The sequence below is a fragment of the Limulus polyphemus genome, unplaced genomic scaffold (assembly GCF_000517525.1).
Source record: "Limulus polyphemus unplaced genomic scaffold, Limulus_polyphemus-2.1.2 Scaffold2298, whole genome shotgun sequence".
NCBI classification, from domain to species: domain Eukaryota; kingdom Metazoa; phylum Arthropoda; class Merostomata; order Xiphosura; family Limulidae; genus Limulus; species Limulus polyphemus.
The window spans coordinates 17,576-41,335 of record NW_013667908.1 but is presented as its reverse complement, the minus strand read 5'-3'; the positions used below and the strand labels follow the sequence as shown (position 1 = coordinate 41,335).

The following is a 23,760-nucleotide window of genomic DNA, read 5'->3' as shown; positions in this document are numbered from 1 at the left end:
ATATATATATATATATATACACACACACACACACACACACACACACACACACACACATATATATATGTATATATAGTCTTGGAACCTACTTGTTGTCTACTAAGAAAAAGTTGTTGAACTTCATGGAATGTTTATTTAAAGAACACCGTTAAGTTCTCTGCTGAGAAATAAAGAATTATGTGTGTCAACATTCTTTTTTTTATGATGTATTCAGAGATATTTTTCATTTAGTCAATTTTCTTTAAACTTCAGGCTACTTCATACCATGGTGGATGTCTAAAATTTATTTTTAGTTACCAGAGATTTTTCATGATTAAGCCTGTAAAATAGGATATTCTTTATTCAAACCTAAAACTGTAATTCATGATTAAATTTACTTTTTTCTCTTTTTATTCTTGCCACATGGAGCAGATGGTGGACAAACTGTTTGGGGTAACTTTATTATTCAGTTGCACACATGTATCTGTGTGTACTTTTGCATGGCTTATCAGTTTCTTTTTGTGTTTGGTTGCTCTAACACCTTGGAGGTGTATTTAACTATGTGTGCATGTTACATTTGAATTATGAAAGGTTATATAAACACCACCATTGCAGTTATAACTTTCAAATTACCACCTTGTTTTTTATATAACATTCACTATCTGTGAATATTACATCATACTGAGTAATTTTATATTTTACTTGTTACACCACTCATTATAAAGAACTGACTAAAAAAAGTAGACGTAATAACCCAATTTCCTTGTAAAATGTATGGGAAACCCCATTAATAATTAATGCTATTAATTATAGTAATGATGGCACATTTGTTTAAAATATGTGTGTGATTAGTGTGTTATTTAATAGAAACCCTGTAATGAACAAAGCTATGAACTCTCAAGTAATTTGGTGCATACATAGTTAAAAAAAGTGTCTAAAAAGTCAATGAGGTCCACATTTACACCACCAGTAATTTAAAAGGCAAGTGTTTCTGTAAGGGTTTTGGTAGTTGGTTGTTAACATCTTTTCTGAATTTTCAGTTTGTGTTGCCAACTGTTATCGTTATTCTATGTATTCAGTTGTTTACATTAATCTTAGTCACATATGTGTATTATCACTAGATTGGTAACAGTATCCTGTACATTAACATGATTTGATGTTGTTGTGTATGTGCTGTCAGTAACCTAATAGCAGTAATTTTTATATTCAGTTGTTCATGTATATATTGTCCAGTATGTATTTCCCTTATGTTCTGAGAAGTATTTTTTTATGTTCATTAATTCAAGTGGATATAAATGACATATTTCCATCAGATTGTTAACAGAAATTCTCATGCTGAGTTAATCAGCTTGATGGTATTGTGTATCTTTTGTCATCAGTATTGTTTATACTCCGATGTTTGTGTTTGCATTAGGATGGTAGAATTTGTATGTGTGTAAATACTGTAGTAAAATTTCAAGTAATCTCTATATTGAATTGTTCATCTTCATGCTGCTGGTGAGTTGTTATTGTTAGCAGTACTCTGTTATGGTGATGTTATGGACACGTTATAAGATTCCTACTGGATTTTTATTATCACCAGATTATAAAATCACTTTTTCATGTTCAGTTATACATGTTTATATTAGTGTAGGTTTTGTTACGAGATTGTGTTTAATTGTTTATAATGATGATGATGTTGCCAGATTGTCAAAATTATTGTGTATTAGTATTCAAGGATTTTTTTAATTTGACTGTTACTCTATTGTAATGATTAATTTTTTTACACTTTCTTATGACATCTGTTATGTTTGCTTTTTAATTTTACATTCTATTTTTTGACATAATGTACTGTTTGCATGTTAAAAAGTTAATACTATAGCCCAATTTATAGCAAATAATTAATATGTATTCTTTATAAGATTTACTGAAAAGCAGTTTTTTAATATTCCATTATTGTAGGGTGAACAGTATAGTTACAAGGAAGCTCTAATCCTTAGTGATTACAAAGTTGAAGATGTAAGCATCACAAGAAGTGGAAATAAAGACAAGGTAATGTGTTAGTTTTTTTTAGGAATATATATAACACATAAGTTATGTTTGAAAGTGGAAGTAGAGTTCATGTTACTGTCTAATGTAAGATGAAAATTGAGAGACAACAGAAACTTGTGAGAAATGATTAAATAAATTGAACAAATGTATGGAGTACTTGTTCTAAGTCGTTCACGATTGCAGATAGTTAAATATGAAAATCTAAAACATGGACAAAACTGTTAATCATTAATTTAAGAGAGAGAAAAAAGTAAGTATTGGATGTTATTTCAAACAACCTAGAGCAAACAAAAAATTGAATCTCTCTTAGTCATTAGCATAATGTAACACAGGGAAAAGTTTCTAATGTAATGTACATGTGTAATGTAACCATATCTAGGTTCACATAACTTTTAATAAAGGTATCACTTCAAGTATATGAAAAAATATATTTGGAAATGAGGATTATTCCCAGAAGCATTTTCACTGAGGGATGGTACTAACAAAACCAATCTTAGTCTAGTGGAAGTATTCATTGCAGGCTTAGAATATCAGAAATTGGGTTTCGGTATTTGTGGTAAGCACAACAGAGATCATTTATTGTGTCACTTTGTGCTGAATACCAAAGAAACATGTATTCACTGTTCCAAATTTGTGCATCAAATTAGAAATGTTTGATTAGAATTCAGCTGCTTTTGTTCATTTTAATAGGGCCCGGCATGGCCAGGTAGTCAGGGCGCTCGACTCGCAATCTGCAGGTCGTGGGTTCGAATCCCCGTCACACCATACGGTGTTCATTTTAAAAGATATTGATTTGCCTTCATTTTGCTCTGTACCCTTATTTCTTAAAGACAAGAAGTTATTGAAAAAAAGGCTTATATCCAAAAGTGTGGCCAAATTGAAGATGAAGGTTCAATTGAGCATTGAGCATATGAGCAGATTACATTGAGAAAACTATACACATTTATGAAGCATCTTAATAAAATGTGTTTGATCTGCTTCATGAAAACGTATTTATTTCAGTATATTTTACTGCCCTTGTATAGTTTCAGTAAAGCTTTTGAACAATTTTTACAAATACATTTGCATATAGTTTTATTAGTATGTGAATTAACACATTTATATTTGCCTGTACGTTACATATACACAAATATATGTATAGTTACATGTATTTTCATTTTTATTTTAAGAAAAAATATTAAGCCTGGAACACTTCTAACAGTTTTCATATGGTCAAAGAACTTACAAACAGTGATATTTTAAGAGAAAAAAGAGGGCAAACTCTTGGTATGATGTGAGAATAGAATCAGAATTAGATACAATATATTGTTGGTTTGAAATTAGAGGTAGAGTCTGAAGTGGGAAGCAGTAGTCCTAATAATGAACCAAACAATGCTGTGGAAGATTTAAATAAAACGTTCATGTCAACTACAACTCAAATCTTGCTTGGCAAACTAATTTTTGCATTGTATTTTGTGTAATGCTGAAGCAAATTATTTTTATGCTGGACTTTAAAATACTGTCAAGTTTAAATACTCTGGGAACTGTGGGCTCATCACTTAGTATACTTTCAAAGGCTGTTTCACCAACTTATCATTGAGAACTTTGACCTTTTTTATTATGGGTAGGTCAAAGTATGCACTTTATGAAATTTTAGAAATACATTCAAAACTTAAACTACTTTGTTGTCAGTGTATATCATTAAACTTGGCATCAAAACATAGTTTATAGTTTAAGTTTTAATAATATATAAGTTTAATTTATTAATTTTAAAAAAGATGTATATAAATAAATGCTCAAGCTTCACTGTGTATACCACATGACACTTCTTCAGTCCAAGTTACCTATTTCTACATTTTCTGATACCCTTGTAACTTTATGGTAATTTTTCATTTATATTATACATACCCCCGATCTAAACTGTCAACTTGTAGTGAGTAAACTTTCTGTTTTATGGAGTAATAAAGTGAAGACCAAATGCCGTGCCTCCTACAGAACATTCTGCTTTCAAAAATTGTCATAAGTTCTCTGACATATACTGCTGTATTATTTGTAATCAACAGAAAGCAAAGGTTTCACTCAGCTGATAACTATGCAGTCTGAAGGTGTTACCCTAAGCAATGTTGATAGTCATTTAGGAAAGTCTTAGAGGTTATGCAAAAGAAATTTGAAAACTGTAAGATGGATACAAGTATTTTTAATTTTAACATACATAAAAAACCTTGCATTATTTAATTAAACAAACAGTTATTTAGTGCAGTAATACCAATAATATAAAAAATAGGGTTAAGTTTCATCAACAGTTGATAGCAAAAGAAAAGAAGAACCAGAAAAGCACTATATTTCTTGTTTTCCTTGTGTATTCTTTAGTTAATATTATTAGAAAAGTAACTAAAATGTAAAAATTAGAAACATTTTTAGGTTAGATTAGGTGAAATAAAGAAGAATAGAAGAAAGTTTTTACAAGGTATGCTTGCGAGCAACTGTTGGCTTTCTTTTATAACAAATTAATGCAGTTTCATGAACTTTGAATGTTATGAAAAAATTAGAAATTTTCAGTTGCAGTAAATGTGTGTTTATGTAAGTAGTATGTAAATCATTACAAGCAATCATTAGATTAGATATCAGCAACATTTGAAAAGAGTAAGAAATATGGTACTTTATGAAAATTCTTTTCCATCACCTTGTAAAGATCTTTTGGATCCTTCATTAAAGTCATATGTAATGGCTGTAGGTAGGCTGTAATAGCATCTTCATTTGCTGAATGTAAAATATTTTGAACTGTTGTTACCCTTGAATAATCAAACATCTGGTGTTTTCATTACATACTCAGGAGTAAGAATCTCTGGTGTTTCAAAATTATAATTTCTGGCACATGTCTCCAGTCTCTACTCCACAGAAAATGTGTATATCTACATTTCATTTGTTATTTATATTTATAATTGCATATACAGCATATAATAGACTCATTTTGAATTTCTTTTGAAATAACTTTGGATTTTAATGTAATTTAAACAGAAAGAGTTTTCTGACAATTTCTATTTCAAGCAGGCCTTACCTTTCAGTAATTTTGGTTTGCACCACATTTCTTCAGTTCTTCTGTTAAACCATAAGCTATGCAAAGCTAAAAATACAAGGAACAAAAAAACGTGTTATGTCGTATCTTAACCAGCAATGTAACTGTGTGTTGTCAGAAGGACTGATTAATTTAAAGCGTCACATAGTGATCTTGTTTCTGATTTTTTTTGTGTGTAAGTACTGTGTGAATTTGTTATACATTTGGGAGTAGTTTAAAGATATTGTAAAATTAATCAATAAATCACAAAAGTGAATAAAAGAGTAAAGTTGTGAAATAATAAGTGATTATTTGTGTTCTATTTAAAGTATGGAAAGTACTTATTATTGGTAAGTATAGGTTTAAAGCTGTTGTCTTTCTGAGCATAGAGTTAGGCTTATGTGTGATTTTACTGAAATGTATTAGATTCAGTAGTTAAAATTTATTGATGTTATTTTTGAAAAACTTGTATTTTACTTTACATTATGTTTTCTATAATACAGTGTGCAGCTGTTAACATCATTTGAGCTGTGCATTGCCTAATGCCCTATGTCAATTTTTATGCTTTTTCATTGGAAAATGTAAAAATGTAGCAGGAAGTATGTTTTCTTCAAAATATTGCTTTTAAGAGATAGAGGGAAATAAGGTTCATTAGAAATATCATGATATTTAGGAAAGTATTACTCATATTTGTTTTTTACTTTTTTTGCTGTTGATAGGACAATTTGTTGAATCTTTTTTTTATAGACTGGAAAGTTTTACTTTGGCCACCTGTAATTTCAAATTGAAAGTTTATGTACTACAAATTTTATGGAAAAAGAAATGAATGTTCTTATTCTTAAAAATCAACAACAAAACACCATTTTTCTCAGAAGATGAGATTACATGGGGTCATTTTATGGTCCCATTATTTGATTTTGTGTGTGCTTCATTCTCATTTAAAGCATTCTAAATTTTTTTACAACTTTAGTGGAGTAACTATTGGTATCTAGTACATCGACAAAATAAAACTGCATATACTATGTACTCAAAGACAGAGGAGATGAAGAGGAAGTGGATAAATGCGATTGAAAAGGCTCTGTAAGTTACTGTGATTTCTGTTAATAGTTGTGTGAATATTTTCTATTAAAATCTAGTTTTTAAGTTAGTATTTTAAATGTTAGGCATACATGTTTGAAATATAGTTTGTTTGTTTTTGCATTGTTACCTTTACTGTTAGAAGAGATGAAATAAAGGATACTTAGATACATGTTAGAATTATATATTAAATGATGAAAAATGGAAAAGTTACATTATGTTGATTAATCTCTTTCTTCATATTTAAGACACCTTTCATAGACTGAAGATATTATGAAGACTTGCATAGTTGGAACAATGCATATATTGAGATAAACCTTAATTATATACTGTGTGGATTGAGTATTCATTTATGTTAGCATACTTGCAAAAGCAACTTGTATATGGTGACACAGAATTATTCCATTACCTACACGAAATGCTTATAAGTCTTATATATATGTGTGTATGTGTAATGAGACCAAATACAGAGCGTCTGTATTTGTATAATTGTGTGTGTGTGTATGTGTAATGAGACCAAATACAGAGCATCTGTATTTGTATGATTGTGTGTGTGTGTGTGTGTTTGTCTCTTATCTGACAATATTACTGTGTGGTCAATCTTCTAATATGTTATGTGAGAATGTCAGTCAGGCTAGGCTCGAAACAAATGCCAAAAATAACATTGACTATAGAGTTCTAATTAACTTAAAAACGTTTTAACATTATATAAAAAACATGTACTACTGCATACTTTAGATATGCCCAAGTATCATAAATTAAAAAGCATCAAGAAATATCAATAACTGGAGTTTATAGGTTCAATCTCTAACTTGAGACTATATATGTTTTAACTAATAATATATTAAAAGCTAAATATAAGAAATAAAAAAACTGCTTTAAAACATGCTTGACAATCTAGTTGATGTCAGTGAAATTGGTTTGAGTTGTGGAAACAAAATACTTACTTAATTTTAGAAGACAAAATACACCAAAAGTATTATTTTGGCCATTAGGTAATAGCAAAAAACAAGTGGCCTATTATTTTAATATTGGTTGCTCATACAGATGTAAACATATTTATCATTATGTACTTTTTAAGACACTATGAAATAGGACAGAAAATATATATATCTACTTTTTCTCATCAGGTCCACAGCAGGTTAAAACAAGCTCTACCTTCTTGCTTTAAACTTGGTTGTGCTTTTTTCTTTATTGTTTAAAACATTTGATAAACTGGAGATAAAACTATAATTTTTTTTATTAAGTAGTATCACAAATTAAGAATTAGTTATGAATCATAATTTCCATAACCAGTGATTCGCTAATGAAGTTTTGGGCTTTAGTTCAGAGATGATCACTGGTTCAGCACCAGTTTTTTCTCTAGTAATCCAATTGTTTCTACTCCTACAAGTGAGATTCAAACTTGGGACATCTTGCACAGTGGGTGAGTCAATACTCTTCTAGCTTATCTAGTTAGTTAACCCATTAGTGCTTGATAGTAAGACGTTTTCTGACAGTCAAACTACCACAGTGGTTACACTGGATCCCATTGTAGTGAGTTGTGGAGAAATATTCTAATGTTCATCCAAAATTGTCAGTAACATTGAAAAACAGTATGATTTATCTTATGGGTGTTTACCCAGCATGACCAGGTGGTTAGGGCGCTCGACTCGCAATCTGAGGGTTGCAGGTTCGAATCCCCGTCCCACCAAACATGCTTGCCCTTTCAGCCGTGGTGGCATTATAATGGGATGGTCAATCCCACTATTTGTTGGTGAATAAGTAGCCCAAGAGTTGGCGGTGGGTGGTGATGACTAGCTGCCTTCCCTCTAGTCTTACATTGCTAAATTATGGACGGCTAGCATAGATAGCCCTTGAGTAGCTTTGTGCGAAATTCAAAAGAAACAAACTTGTGTGTTTATGAAAAGCAGTGCTCCAAGTCTCATTTTATACTTCAAGAATATCTCAACAACATATAAACTTAATCAACATTTTCACATCAAGCAGCCAAGAAAAAAAAGAACATAAGTTACAAGACATTTTTATTAGTTTTAATTCTTACATCATTTCATAAGTTTGTATGATTCAGACCTTGTTCTTCCTTGCACATTGCAATATCAAAAAAAGCCTTGTCAGCATGTCAAAACATTAACCTTCTGACATAGTCTTTTTATCTTTCATTTTTTTGTGCCAGTTTAACTGTTAGCGAGGAGACTGTATTTGAATAAACAACTAACACTGTAGAAAAAAAGGGGAATAACTGGCATTATATCAGAAAAGCAAAAAATGCTAAAAGTGTTTTTCTTATTAGTATGATTATAATGGCTTTTTATGCATTTTGTTTATCGGTAAACAAACCTGAAACTGTCTCATTTGGATACTTATGAATCATATGGTGTATTTTAATGATTCAGTTTCCAATTACTTATTTTTGGTATAGTTTGACAAATATTTCAGACCAAAAGAAATGCACGTAAGGTAGGGCGAGTGATGGTTTAATTTCCGATACCCTTAATTACTACAAATGTATATGTTCACTGGCATAGGTTAATAATGATATCATATACAACTCCCTTAATTATAAAGCAATGGAGACCACCATATTCAACAGTCTCTCTGTATGTTGCATTTATTTATATTCTTAGTAAAATATGGCTGAGAACTTTTTTCTGCAAGATGATATGGACATTTAGAAAGGTGTCTTGATAAAAATATTAGCTATAACTTTATTACCTGATCTTGCTGTCATATCTTCTTCCAAATAGGAAGGATATATTTAAGAAAAAATCATATATAAATTGTTTTAATGGTTTTGTTTTTATTTTCATTCAGTGACAGTGTCTGTCCAGCTTCTACTAGACTCACAGATCACAAATTCAACATGTTCACATTTGATAAACCATCAAATTGCATGGACTGTGGCAAACTACTTAGGTAGGTATGTTTTTGTGATAGATGTTTTCTCTTACTTTAGATATAATTTGAGATATTACTGCAACAGACAGGATTTCATAAAACAAAGGTCACAGGTTTGATTTACCATTCAGATTTTGATGCTCCACAGTAGAAATTATTTTCATTTTAGCCTGGTGTAATGGTTTATACCATTTTAACATGTATCTACCAAATAGATGCAAAGCCTGTACTATTTAAACCACCATTATTAATTACAATTACAATTACAAATTAATTACTAGTTTTTTATACTAATTACCAATTAGTTTATATCCTATGTTTCTGCTGTTAATCTGCTCTCATCTTTAGAAGAAGCTAGAGAAAGGCTGTATGTAGTGGTAGGAGCTGGAATTTGATCCTGGGTCTACTTGTTAAAAAAAAAAAGGCAGGCATGATCCACTTGTATGGGTTCTCACTCTAGTGTGACTTGAATCAACTAATTATTTGAATAGTGTATATATCAGTTAGGTGGATATAGAAAGATTCTTTTAATTGTGGGTGTTTTGGTATTGTATTATTTTAGTATTGTTCCATTTTCACAATCCGTGACATGATAGGCTTTTGTAGATTGACCAGTATCATAATGTCTTTTATGTCTATTGTGCTTCTGAATTCTGGCTTTTGTTGATCTTTGCATTAAATACTTTTGGGGTTAAACCTTTGGTGTGGTTAAAGTATGTAGATAACACATTTTTGGTGTGGCATAGTGACAAAAACACATTAATGCAACTTGAAGATCATCTGAATTTGGTTAGTTCTACTATACAATTTTCCCTGGTGGTAAAAAAGAGGGTCAGTTGAATCTTCTAGATGTGACAGTTAAATGGGATAATGGTTTTCTCTCAATTTTGGTTTCTAGGAAAACATTTTTGGTGGTCGTTCCACCACACAACTCATGGCCATAAAAATTATCTGTCTTTTCGATATTTGTATTTAGAGCACTAAAAATCTATACTTATAGTTGTGACTTAAAAATGGAGTTAATTTTTTTTTTAAACATGTACCTACATACAGAGCTATTATCCTGAGATTATTGATAGTTTTTATAAAAATGTAGCAATGAACTAAAATGCTCATTATGTACAAAGTTAAAAGGAAAAAAAATGAAATTGGTAGCATGAGAGTTTGCTTACCATATGTTCGAGGTATCGTAACAAAAGTTAATAAAAAAAATACACATGTTGTAGTTTAACTTTCTTTTTACTTTGTAAGTTAAATAATTATGACACAGGTGTAAAAGATAAAGTCAAACATGTTGATAAATGTGAATCATGCAAAATTCTTTGTGTTTTTGGTTGAGTGTATACTGGCCAAATACATAGAAATGTTAAATTTAGAACAATGGAATGCATAACGGGGTAGAAAAATATAAATTGAATGAATTGACTTTAGCAGAACTTATGTCAAGCACATCTTGTATTATAGATTGGAATAATGTTAAACTGATGAACTAGTTTGTGTTTAAATAAGAACTAATTATACGAGCATCAGTAAAATTTGAGAAAAAAATTATAAGTTTGAATAAAGGTGATGGTCCAGGTGTGGAAGAAATGAAATACTGCAAATTTGTTTAATAAGCTCTTTGATTGTTTCAAAAGTTGAGATAGGGCTGAAGATGTATTGCAAAATAATGTAATCGGAGGTGATGTAGTTATATAAGCTGGTTCTCACTTTAACCATTGCTCCACATGATGGTAGTATATAATGCCACCAAAACATTTAAATTGTTTTCTTAGGGCTGTTCTTTGTTTTCAAGAAATCTTTGCTTATTGTGCAGATATTGAACATTGTATTATTTTTTATTTTTAATACGCATATGCACAAATGCTGTTTAATATATTTGAAAGTAAAGTAATAAACAAACTAACGAGAACTGAATAATTAGGAAGGTGACAAAGAAACATTGTCTAGTGAGCAGAAAATTAGAACTGTACTATCAAAAGTTTTTATTACACGTAACAGAGCATTGAAATATTCTGATCAAAAGAATAACTAAAAAAAAAACTTATAGGCACGTTTCACTCTCAATCAGATCACAAACAGCGTACTATTTGAATCTTCCTTAAAGCTACAAAGACAATCAAACAACACTCCTTGACTTAAGCCTACCAAAGCAAACTTTCCGTTAAAAAGTAGAATGTAATCTTGTTCACAAGGCAAATTTTTCAAGGATTAACAGAGTCAAATGTTATTTGTTGAAGAGGTTATTTTTATGAAAATGGTGTTTGGATATATATATTTATGACTACAAGAAACATTCAATATTTTTGTGTCTCCCAAAAAAGATGGTTTTCCTTAATACTGTATACTAAAATCAAGAAATTAAGAAATATATACATATATGTACTAGCAGAGACCTGTAAAACATCTGTGGTCAAATTATTATCTTTATTGGAACAGTACTTCTTTAAATACAGGATTTCTAAAATAATACAAAAGACTTTAATTGCTGACATTGAAACCTATATGTCCACTTGTCTTAAGCTTAACATTAGTCAAGCCTTTGTTAAGCACATCCTATATTTGATAAATAGATAAGTTAACACTGTAACTTGTGTATGTTTTTTGCCTTGGTTTAGTTAGGGCTAAACTTTACTGTACTTAATACAATCAGTAAATAAACTTATAATGTTATTCTATGACTTAACATTAGACCTTTTTAAAAACTTTGGTAAGCTTTTAACATGTTGTACAAAATGTCTACTAAAGTGTATTTACATCTGCATTTTGTTTACATCTGTTAAAATGAAGTGCGTACACATGCACATTTAGATAGTAAGGTGCATGTATATTTTCAGGACAGACAGACACTAAGTATTGTTATAGTAGATTTGTTTTCAGTATAAGTGTCTCAAATCTATATTACTGTGATTTGAATATGTATAAAATAGTTTGTGTGTGTGCATTTTCTAAGAAGATGGAGGCATAGATTATTACCAGCTAAACATTGTGTTATATATGTAAAAACAATTTAAGTGATGATTTGCCACTAAATTTGTTTCTTAATCCCATAGAAAAATTGTAAATCATTTCACATGCCCAACTTGTTCTTTTCTCAGTGGACATAGGAGTGAGTTGTACATGAAGTTACATGTTTACCTTTACAAGATTTTCATGAAACATAATTGTTGACTTGTATATTTAGACAAATAACATGCAGGTTTAATAAAAGTTAAAGTGTACAAGGGTATTTGCATCTGTAGACCTGCGTGGTGAGTGACACACATACACACTATCCTGCCAATTCCATGAATGCAGTGAAATAAATGACATGCAGGGCACACTCCAATTGCTTTTATAAATATATATATGTGTGTGTATTAAATCAGGAGGATTGCATGAAATTAGAGAAATATTTGATCATACAAAGAGTATTGCAGTGTTAAATGCTTTGTAAAATATATGTGTGTCTGAAAATTGTACATACTCCAATAGCACCACACTTTCAGCATTATTTTTTTTTCAGGAGAGTAATATTGTTGCCATATTCAAATCAGTCAAAATTTGCATTTCACAGCTTAGCCTTAGACAGGGTTTTTAGGTGTAACTGTTCATTTTCATTTTTCACATGTTACTAGAGCTGAAGTATAAATATAGATGTGTACAGTACATGCAATGAAGCACCTTAGCTTGAATCTAAATACAGAAGTCCTGTTTAAACATTAGTGTAAAGATAACTCTGTGTTATTTACCTTATTTCTGTGTATCGACAATCAGGTGGTTAAGAAATAGGTATTTGTATTCAGTATAGTTGTAAATGTTATATAACCGTGATTTGGATATGCCTGAACAGTGTGTATGTTTTTGAAGATTGAAATGGAGTGTGAAACAAAGCCAGATTTTTTTATGTTATTATTTATAGAAGTACTGGGAAGACTTAAATATATTTGTTTTACTTAATCAGAAGCAAAATTTAATAAACATAACTTAACTTTGTCATCACTGTAGATTGTTTCCACTTTGATATACACATGTGACTTAGTCTTAAATTTTTTTCAAATAAGAATAAGATTGTGATAAAATGTAAACATTTACTTCTGGCTTTAACAATTATAAAGCCAGATGGAAGTGTATATTTATTAGTATTTCATGAACCGATACAATTATATTTCTCCCAATCTTTGAAAACAATACCAGGCAATTAATTACCATAGGTAGTATAATTGCTGTGACACTATCAAAGTGTTACGTCTCTGTTTGTTTGTTAATTTCTGGTATAAATTCTTTCCGAGGAACCCAAGCAATACAAGTCCCCTCCCAACCAAAACCAGCTTATTCTTTCTGGATACAACCCTGCAATACACAGAATTTCCACAGTCACTTTAAACTTAACCACCCCTATTAACACACATTATAACTCACAGCGATTCACACACACACTTTACTTACGGTGCCTACTGTTCGCTTGACTCAACTATCTCTATCTACAATCTATCTGCCTCTCTTCTATTTATCTGCCTATCATGCTTGTTTTACTCGCCAGGCTTATATAATAAAAAAGAGGGTGTATCGAATGCACTTGGGCCTTCGTGATCCTTCTAGAAACTCATCACGTGTTACCAGCGTCACGTGACTTCCACTGTTGTAACACAGTTAATAGTTAATAATAGTATGGGCCTTCATGAAGTCATTTCTCTATCATCTTTTCTGTTCATTATTTTATATTAGTTTTGTTCATGCCATGAATATGGATTGATAAGTATTACCTGGTGACACATGATTTATTAGTGTCGTACACTTAGTGTCGATGAACATGTTTTGGGTTTGTGCTTTTCAATATAGATACATTGCTCTTTATAATATTTGAGTGTGTGACTTTAATTAAACCTTTTGATAATCTAACTTTAAGAGAAAACAAAGTGCCCATAATTGCAATTAAATATAAACCTTAATTTCAGCTGTGGGTGTATTATAAGAGTGACAGTGAGTCACATAGTTGTCATTTTTTGGTCATTAGTTCAAAATTAGGGATACCTAAAAACATTATATGCATTTGATTTTTAAAAGTCTTAATTAAAACTTGTTTATTCATGTGATTGCAAAGACAACTTCAATTTTAAATACATATTACAGAATGTCATAGTGGAAATTGTGCATGATAATTATTATAGTTAGTTATATCAAAACTTATTCTTTGATTTTGATTTTTTTTATACAGTATGAACCCAGTTTACATAGCTGTAGAGGTGGTTCTTGGTATCATACTACTAAGCAGTATACTTATTGAAGACCTTTCTGTTATGACAGTTATTAATTATTAATACTATTTTTTTGACTGGTCAGGCAGTTTTGTAACTACCAGCTTTTTAAATGGTTTGTGAATCTTTGCAAATCTATAGCCATGAAATTATTCATGATAACAGATTTCATATCTATAAACTTGTACAATAACATTTTAAAATAAAAATCACCAGTGTAATTTTAACAGCTTTTTTTTATCTAGCTACATTTTGTTGAAGTTTTTAATGTTTCCTTTCTAATTAAATTGATGTTAAAGCTGTTTGTTAATCCTTCTTATATGGATATTTTACTTAGAAACATTCACATGAATTACCAGAATTTGTGTTACTTACTCATAAACTATACTCATTTTTTATTGTTGCTTCTAAAACATTGTTTTTACTTTTTTTCCAGGGGTATGTTTTTTCAAGGTTACAAATGTGCAAGTAAGTAAATTATTTCTATACATTAAATATTTTGAAAATTAATATAATTGATTTCAGAGAGAAATAGAAAAACGAAATATGATAGGGTACACCATTTCCTGCATCCATAATGTTAGATTTCAAATGGCTATTAAGCAAAGTTTGTTTTAAGTAATGTAAAAAGTGCAAATAATTTATATCATTTTGACCAAATAACTTGCCTTAAAGCATTGGACAACAATTTACAAAATTTAACCTTTTTCTTTTCTTGTTGTTGGTGTAATTTTCATTTTGATAATGATTTTATTTGCAAAAATTTTACATTAGCTACTTATATTTTATACTGTATGTTTTTGGTCACAGAAAGTTTTTTAAAATTGATTTCTGGAACTTGTTTCTGGGTGCTTTGAAAAGATTTCTACCTTGTGTAAAAATTAGGTGCTTTTCACTTCGTGGGATTCTTTGTCATGTTTAAACAACTTCTTAGACTCACAGTGCCTAGTCAGGATATGACATTGTCCTCAGAGATTTTTATATTTGATCAAATTACATTTTTGATTTCTATTCAAGCAGTGACAGTTTCATTTCAGTTGTCTTACAGTGCAAAATTATGTTTGTTGCATGAAGCTGAAGTGCAGGCTCTCTCTTTCTCTACCATGATTATTGATTTTGGCATATTAGCTGTTTCTTAACCTTCATGAAGAATATTTTTCCTGGAATTGATTGAAGTATTGTGTATTTCTCATTTTCCTACGATTCTTACATTGTTTTAAGATATATTCTGTTTTCTTTTTTTTTTTTAATTACCCATCTTTCACCACAGTTCTGGATCTAGGATATAGTTTTTCCCTTTTCTGCATAAAGGTCTGGACCAAATGGTGATGAACTTGATTCATGAATGTGAGTAATCTGTGAGGTTTTCAGATTTTAACATTTCAGCTTCTCATTTACTGGAATTCACCCAACCCTACCACTGCCATTCACATATATGTACTCCCATCCTTCTGTGTTAATCTCACATTTAATGTCCTTTACTTGAAACCAAATATAGGATATCTCGCATATCAAGTGACTACTCTGTCAACTGAACTAAATGTTAACCCACTAGTCACTGTTAGTAAGGCTCATTTTAACAATTCAAACTATTACATACATTCTTCCTCTTTCACATATGAGATCTGCTCTCTGACCTTATCTCAGGGTTGTTAGACAAACAATTCCAGTTTTTCCTGTGGTAATTCAACCTTTCTTTTCTTGAGATCAAATGCAGGATCTCTAATATTCCAAACAAGCTCTTTACCAATAAACTGTCCTAAATGTTACATCATGTAGAGCAGAAACTTTGCATTGGGGGACAATATTTCTGTGGTAGTCCTATTTTGACATCCTTTTTGAGTGAGATCAAAGTCAGGATTTCTCACAAGCCAAGCGAGCACTATACAAATAAGTTGATAGATTAGGCAATTTGCACATTTGGTAGATCAGTCTGTAGGCATGTGAGAGACCCTGGGTTTGGCACTGAACCCAGAAGATCTAATTGACTATGTCTGTCATTCTGTTTTGAACTAAGTGAAACTTCCTTTGCAGCTTTAAAATTCATAAAATACATTTAGGATTTTTTTTCCAGTTGTTTGATATTACAAAAAATAAGGGAAGTTGTTTTACATTGATCTTTAATACAAATTTGAATTAATTCATTTTGAACCCTACCAAAATGTGTCAGAGATTTGTTGTTAGATTTGTAAGAACCATCATGTAATAGCCACAGATATAGATACAGTAGCAGTCAGTTATAAGGAGATTCATGTTCCCACAGATCTGTATATTTGTTTTGTACATGACCCACAGTTTACTGGTCCTATGTTTGTTTGATTATGGTTTATCTAGTGCTTCATATATCTTCATAAGGTTTGGTTAGTTCTCTGTTACCTCTTTCCTGATTGCTTTCCAATTTTGCATGGATAACCAATTATTCTCTGACTAAAAACCAGTCACTTTGTACAGTGAGGTAGAAGTGGATATATATAGAATATGCAAGCTTCCAAGACAGATTAATTCATGGTTAATTTTTTTTTTTATATAGTTGTAAGTACCAGATTAGCCCCTATTTATGCATAAGTTATCTTAAATTTAATATAAAAGAAAGCACAATACAATAGAACCTCTATACCTTTTAGGAATTCATATGCAAGTTCAACATAAGAACAAATCCAAAAGCCTTCAGATCTAATAAAGACAATATAAGTTTGTATATGTATCATTGTTCTCTTGTTTAATCAAATGGTTTTGTTTCCAGCATGTGGTGTGGGTGTACACAAAGACTGTATAGCTACTGTTCGTTCCTGTGGTGCACCAATTTTGCCACCACGTCCAATATTAACTAATCGTGCTGGCTCACAGTCTTCTTTTCCATCTCTAGAAGAATCTGAGAATTCTTTTGAAGACTTCTCAAGAATTCATAAGACAATTATAGGTAACCATAGAAACAGAGTAAATGTTACCTTTCAATATTTTTTGTACATTTTAGTTTATACAATTGAATTAATTTTTCAATATATTAAATATCCCCTCACAAAAATATTGATTTATTACTTGATAAAATATCAACAAGGTATTTGTTTACCTTAAGATAGGGTTTGTCATGAATGCTTCAAGAAATAATACTAATAGTCTTTTTATTAAATATTAATACAAAGGGTTTTGATATTGGAGTACAAGTTAGTTTAGGATGATATGTCTGTCAGGTATAGAGTTAAGATTAATGATTATATAAAAAGTGCAAATGGTACAAGGCAGTAATAATACATTCCTGTCTTGTATTAACATTTGTTAATTTTTTTTTGCTGTACAGTTTAACAAGTGAAGATCAATCTCTGATTGTATTGTATGAATACAGTTATGACTAATATAAAGCTTTCTCTATTCTACGTAATGATTTATATATTGGAAAAAATATATAATGTAGGCAACTTCTGACAGTTAGAGCTCAGTTTATCATCCAATTCCCCATTTTGTAGTATGTCAAGTGGGTGTGTTTACTGCCCCCAGTCTCCAATTATTTCATTTAAGACTTGTATAAAACTATCAGTTTTTAGTGTTAGATGATTGTGTAAGCAATTGTTTTCATTTTTTTAAAGCTTGGAACAAGTTTACTGTTTGACGAGAAGCAGTATCACAGAGTTCTGCCATTTTCAAGTGAACTTTAGTTGAGTGATCATCAGCTCTCTTGAATCTATAATTATTTTTCTTCTTTAGCTCCAATAAGTTGTAGTAAAACTTACCTTGACCTGCTTTCAATCGTCTACAATTATGAAACATTTGATATTCATCAGCCATTTTATATCTCATGTTACAGTACATGTGATATGCATGTATTACCAGGTCTTGTTAAACTTTTAAAAAAGGTTTTTAAATTTGTAATATTACAATAGAGAACTGATTGTTTATTATATAAAAAAAAAACATTTATTGCCCCATAGAAATACTTATTTCCTACTTTAACAAATGTCTAAACCTAAACAAATTTATGAAACATTGAACTGCTCTATAAACATTCTTGAGTGATAGTATACATTGAATGTTGCTTAGGTACAGCGGGATATACCATCTAGTGTTTTAAAATATTGACAAAGATTTTTTTTCAAGATAGTGAGTTATTGACTAGTGTTAGCTCAGTGCAAGTGATGTGTATTTACTTGTCATCGTGTTAAAAAATTAGTTATGTGGATTTTAGCATGGCATAAATAATTGTGAAGTAATTTTATTATATTTGGATATCTTCGTAAGCTGATACGTATATTAAAAATCATGTCTTAACTGTTAAGAACATTTGACCTTGTGTAACTGTATGTATAGTTTTTCATAATTATGAGGCTGACATTTATTTAGGCAGACTTTGAATAATAGTGGCTTTGTGCTCCTTAGTTATTTTAACACAAAAATCGGTGGTTTAGGCTACAACATTTTTTGTTCACCATGGTAAAGGTTTTGATTTGGGGTGATTTGCTGTTTCATATTTAACAGCTATTTTTGATTTATTTTAAATACTTTCTACATTGATTGCTTGGATCTCTGGTGAAAAAGAAAAGTGAGCACATACATAAAAATGTTTTTTTCTACAGAGAAAGAAAATTTATTTGTGTATCTTTATGTACATTAGTTGTACTAGCCAGTCCATATAGTTTGTTTGATGTAGTGAGCATTGCAGTAGGATTGATACTTTGTTTTATAGAAATTGGCAAAGTTGTTCAGTCAGTTAAAGAGTTAAGGGCCAGAATACTTAACTCCTATCTCAACTTCATAGAGATCGTTGAAGACATGACAGTATGTTTATGCTATCTGTATTACCACTGTTCTTTGAATGCAACAAGACATTTGTATTTGGATGTAAAGTAGTTTTTTTAGTGAATGAGTTGTTAATTGTTCACTAACTTGTTCATTAGTGATCATATTATCATTTCATACGATAATTCATGTAGGAAAACATTTTTTGGTGAAAATCACGTACACCTTAGATGATATAAATTTTCAGTTCCTGTCAATTTCAGATCACAAATGAGAGATGTGTAAAATAACAGTTCAGATCAATCACTTTGTCTTCCAAAAGCTACTTACCAGGAGATCTTTCATTCAGTATCAGAACTCATTAGTAGTTCTGGACAATGAGACAAATATTTATCTGAAATGATAATATATATATAAACAGTATAAAAGTTTAATAGTTATGGCTTAAATGTCATCAGTTTGTGAAGCATTGGAAACCACTAGGTCTATTTGTGAAAAAAAATATGTAAGCTTTGGATTCTTTTATTTTTTCCTAATTCCTCTATAGTTTGCCAATTTTGGATCCCAAATAATTAGTGTATAAAATATCATTTTATGTCAACCCTACATCAAGCAGGAAAGTTATGAAAAATTCAAACAGTTATCAATGTGTATGAAAGTTTTATAGTAAAGTTACAGTATTAACCTAATGATTTTGTTTTTATTAAACGTATTATGATGAAACAACTGAAATTACATTTGTTCATGAATGTGGAAGACTCCCAAGAATGTGTGTCCTATCATATTAATATCTTTGCTCATTCTAGAATGCAAGTAAATTTTTGACTTGTCTTTCACAAATTTATGAAAAAGTAGCAATAATGAAATTCTTTTGCTATGATTTTGAATCTATTTTGTAAAAACAGTGAATATATTTTTTAAATGTGAATATGTCACGTGCATGATGTAAACTAGCACATTTATTTCATCAGTATTTGTTATTTTTTTTTGTAGTTTTGTAATTCTTTTGTGTATATATATATATGTTGGTTACATTTGGCTTCTACAAATTGTATAGTTCTGCTTGAAGTATAGTTAAAGAAAACCTCTTGAAGTGCTAGTTGTTAAGAAATCATATTTTTTTCTCTTTTCCAGCAATAGTCAAAGCAGTGAGAGCTTTCACAGGAGATGCTACTGGTTACTTGTCATTTGACTGTGGTGACATAATCCATGTGTACAAGAAAGCCAATAATCTTTGGTGGGAGGTAAGAACATCTTTGGTTTGTATTTGCTAATTTTTATTTTTATTTTCCAGAAACTTGCTGTGTTTCATTTAAAAGAAAAATGTTAATAAGCAAATAGTGAATATTTTAAGTCATTAGGTATATGCATGACTGGTTAAGGATAAGGATGTATCTATATGTTAACATTCAGCTTTGTTTTGTGTTTCAATAAATATTTATTTCTCAGGGTCAAAATCAACGAACTGGAGATGAAGGTATTTTTCCAGTAGACTATGTCATGAGTCAACAACATGTAAGTCACTTTTAGAAATGAATAATTTTAAATAGAATTGTTAATATATTTCTACAGTACAGCACTTTATTATAGAGCATATCAGTATTTGTTAGATATCATTTGTTTTCATGTCTTTGCTATTTCACGTGTCAATATTTTTATCATTTTCTTACGTTTGATTTAAACTGTTAGAATGTCAAATGTAAAAATGAAAGAAAAAATTTAAAGTTTTTTTATTTTTGTAGGTGTCTGTCTGTTGACCAAATTTCGTGTCCATAAAAATGATACATAAAATCACCTTTCATCAGTAAAACATTAGGAATTGCACTTTAAAAAGAAAAAAGAAATTTGCATTTGCAGATTAATTACAAAAACTAAAATAATGAAAGATTAGATCCACTGAGAGAGTATTTTACAAATATAACTTGTGGTTCTTCACTCCAAACAGTAATAGACTTCATCCTGTTTTGTCATTTAATAACTAAGGATGCAATGATTCACAGTGTCCAAAACATGGACATCTAGAAATGATAATTTGGGACAGTGTTTCTAATTGGTTTAAAAATTGTGTAGAGCCAAGCTTGGCCTAGTGATGAGCATACTTCAACTGTTTATCCGAGGGGTCATGCCCTTTGCTGCAAAAAATGTACTACTCCTTAGGGCTGTGAGTACATTGTATGAGTGATTTTTAAATCACAATATTTGGTCAGAAAAGGATATCCAAAGAGTTTATAGTGTGTACTGTTCACTAGGTGCCTTCCCTTTAGTGTATCATTTCAAAATTAGGAATGATTATGTACAGATAACCCTTTATATAGCTCTGTGGACATTTTCTGAAAATAAAAAAACACATTTATCATATATTTTTAATATATCACATACTGTGGTTTTGATGAATTAGTTTTTGACAAAAAATTTTCTGTACTTATAATGTAGTTCATTGTCATGCCACTGATAAACCAGGTGTATTATACTTATCTGTGGACTATTTGTTAATGTGGAAGAATTATTTCTAGCATATATGTAGCATCATGATTCTCTTGTAATCTTGAAATTGTGACAAAGTACATAAGTATGATGTTACATCTGATACACAGCTATTTATTTCTCTCGTATCGTGTTTGAGACCTAATAAATATTACTATAATCCTATTGATTTAAATAAATGAGCTGTAGTAATACCTTATATTGCCCTAAAAAATAATAAATGTTTGTTGTTTTTTCTACTTGAAAGCTCATTCCATTCACTTTGCAGCAGCAGACAAACATTATATATGAGGTACTTTAAATGGAGATATTTAAATATTGGTTATGGTAATCATTAAACTATGTTCTAAAATGTTGAGTACTTTGTAACTAATCTATTTGTAATGAGTGCATTAGTAGTTGCATGCTACAACATAAAGTATTACTTCTTAAATTTAGAAACAAGATTCAAAACTAGTTCTAAAGTATTTTGAACCTTTTACTAATTCTTCTAATTTTAATCATGATGTTTTTACGTATTTCTCTGCAAGTGTTATTATCATTTTTAATTAATAATGCATGTTCAAATAACTGTATGTAGACAACCATTAAGTTACCTAGAAATTATTCTTTAGTTATATTCAGTCAAGCATAAGATCACAGTTTTAAAAGTGTCAGTGCAGTATTCATGAATTAGGTAGTTGAATTTTAATGTATATAAATCTTAAGCTATTAGGGTATTAGATGGATTTCTATATTTATGATATTTACCTAAGTGTAAATTTTAATAGTAAAAAGCTTTATATTGCCCTCAAGACTTCAAAAAGAAAAAGTTTTCAGAATTTATAGTTAGCAATGGTCTCTAAATGTATCTAGTTGTAACTCATTTAGACTGGTTAAATTTACTGTCATTCCAAATGAGAAATTAACGAAAATCTTTCACTCTGATGCATACATAATACTTATCTGTGTATGTGTATATATGCCATAAATATTCAATAGCCCTGTTGAATAATTCATACATTTCATAAGTTATTTACAAAAAATAACAGACAAATAAATTTCTTTAAGTGTAAAAGACCAGAATTCACCTAAAGTTTACTTTGTACCAAAATATAGCTTCTTGTCATTAATTCTAGTCTTTAAACTTATATAAAAGTTCTGAGGAAGAAACCAGCATATTTTCTGCTTTTGAAAATATCTCATTTTAATACTTCTCTTGTAATCTTGAAATTGTGACAAATTACACAAGTATGATGTTACATCTGATACAAAGTTTTCACTCAAAATAATATTCCCATTAACCCTATCATAATGGGCTCGGGTATTTTACACGACCTTGTAACCACCATGTAACTATGGTGGTATATATACTATAACTCTGACAGTACTTAATGTATCTTCATGAACATTTAAAGTCTTTTAATAAAGAAGAGGGAAGAACTAGAAAGCAAATATCACAATTTTCATACTATGAGAAAATGAAGATTTTTTAAATATTTTCTTATAAGATTAAAACTTATATCAAAATTTGATTTATTAGCTACGTTTGATGCAGAGTTTATTTATATACCTTAATAATAAAGTAACATAATTAAATTTTGAATATAACTTTGTAAAAGGTTGTGACACATGCACTTTGGCATACCCGAAGTGAAAAGGTTAAAAAATTCCTACATGAAACTGTACACAACTAATGATGCTCAGAAAAATGTATGTACAGAAGCAGGTTATTAACTGTTTGTTACATAGGTTATTAATCAAATTCTTTATTCAAATGTGAGCCTGATAGTTAGGGTGCTCGAATTGCAATCTGAGGTTTGCGAGTTCGAATCCCCATCACCAAACATGCTTGTCCTATATGATTACCCACTGAACCAGCCACCTGTGTGTAAAAAATCTTGGCTCAGGAAAATACTGGCTCACCTCAGAGTGGTTGGGATGAAGGTAATAAAAAAGTAAAATGCGTATAAGTTTCCATAAGATACAACTTTGTTTCATTTACAGTCAGTTATTTTTTATAATAAAGAATTCAAAAAATAATGTTTTTTTTTGCATCTAAGCATTTTTATGTCTATTAAGAATTCAAAGCGAACATCCTATGAAGATCCCACTCCACATTGGAAAATTCATCAAGCTCGTCATCAAGCTACACTTTATGAAAGTTATGTCAACTTAAATTTGGAAGAACAAGCATGGTATGTAATTTCACCTATTATATTTGGTTAAAACAATTTGATTACAAAGTAAAATCATGTGTGTGTTTTTGTATGTATGTGTGTATATATATATATATATATATATATATAT

The 23,760-nt window shown here is 30.0% G+C and overlaps 1 protein-coding gene across 1 annotated transcript in view; it reads left to right on the top strand.

Moving 5' to 3' along the window:
• Positions 1–23,760, top strand: part of LOC106466548 (protein vav-like) — an 89,402-nt gene that overhangs the window by 57,403 nt on the left and 8,239 nt on the right. The window contains exons 14-22 of the mRNA XM_022394582.1: positions 412–432; positions 1,921–2,010; positions 6,015–6,124; positions 8,936–9,037; positions 14,693–14,724; positions 17,000–17,176; positions 20,122–20,231; positions 20,437–20,502; positions 23,533–23,648. Of these exons, the coding sequence (XP_022250290.1) occupies positions 412–432; positions 1,921–2,010; positions 6,015–6,124; positions 8,936–9,037; positions 14,693–14,724; positions 17,000–17,176; positions 20,122–20,231; positions 20,437–20,502; positions 23,533–23,648 (824 nt within the window). The remainder of the gene's footprint in view (positions 1–411; positions 433–1,920; positions 2,011–6,014; positions 6,125–8,935; positions 9,038–14,692; positions 14,725–16,999; positions 17,177–20,121; positions 20,232–20,436; positions 20,503–23,532; positions 23,649–23,760) is intronic.